At 44.7% G+C, this 911-nt stretch overlaps 1 protein-coding gene across 1 annotated transcript; it reads right to left on the bottom strand.

The window, feature by feature from the left end:
* Nucleotides 1–52: 52 nt before the first annotated feature.
* On the bottom strand, nt 53–789 carry LOC121939399 (mucin-2-like; the record flags this gene model as incomplete). The annotated part of the gene is made up of 1 exon (XM_042482415.1): nt 53–789. A coding segment is annotated over one exon (737 nt), but the record flags the coding sequence as incomplete, so codon positions are not given.
* Between the last annotated feature and the right edge of the window lie 122 nt (nt 790–911).

Consider the following 911-nt stretch of genomic DNA (forward strand, 5'->3'; position numbering starts at 1 on the left):
TAGTAGGTTCTGGTGTAGTGGTAGTCGGTTCAGGTGTAGTTGTAGTGGGTTCAGGTGTTGTAGTGGTAGGTTCTGGTGTAGTTGTAGTGGGTTCAGGTGTTGTAGTGGTAGGTTCTGGTGTAGTTGTAGTAGGTTCAGGTGTCGTAGTAGTAGGTTCTGGGGTTGTTGTAGTAGGTTCTGGTGTAGTGGTAGTAGGTTCAGGTGTAGTTGTAGGGGGTTCAGGTGTTGTAGTGGTAGGTTCTGGTGTACTTGTAGTAGATTCAGGTGTTGTAGTAGTTGGTTCAGGGGTTGTTGTAGTCGGTTCTGGTGTAGTGGTAGTAGGTTCAGGTGTAGTTGTAGTAGATTCTGGTGTTGTGGTCGTAGGATCAGGGGTAGTTGAAGTGGGTTCTGGTGTTGTGGTGGTAGGATCAGGGGTAGTTGAAGTGGGTTCTGGTGTAGTAGTAGTTGGTTCAGGGGTTGTCCTAGTAGGTTGTGGTGTAGTGGTAGTAGGTTCAGGTCTAGTTGTTGTGGGTTCAGGTGTTGTAGTGGTAGGTTTTGGTGTTGTAGTAGTAGGTTCAGGTGTGGTTGTAGTAGGTTCAGGTGTAGTGGTTGTAGATTCAGGTGTAGTGTTAGTGGGTTCTGGTGTTGTAGTGGTTGGTTCAGGTGTAGTAGTCGTTGGTCCAGGGGTTGTTGTAGTATGTTCAGGCTTAGTGGTCGTAGGTTCTGGTGTAGTTGTGGAAGGTACAGGTGCAGTTGTTGTCGGTTCACGTGTGGTTGTAGAAGTTTCAGTAGTTGTATTCTGGGCAGTTACTGATGGGAAGCGAAAAATTCATTCATTCATTCATAAGATCATTGTAACACCAGTTACATTTAGCTTTAATAATCTCTCTTTCATCTAAAGGTTATGCTAGCATATTAATTTTTATGAAAGT

The sequence above is a fragment of the Plectropomus leopardus genome, unplaced genomic scaffold (genome assembly GCF_008729295.1).
Source record: "Plectropomus leopardus isolate mb unplaced genomic scaffold, YSFRI_Pleo_2.0 unplaced_scaffold47484, whole genome shotgun sequence".
Lineage (NCBI taxonomy): Eukaryota > Metazoa > Chordata > Actinopteri > Perciformes > Serranidae > Plectropomus > Plectropomus leopardus.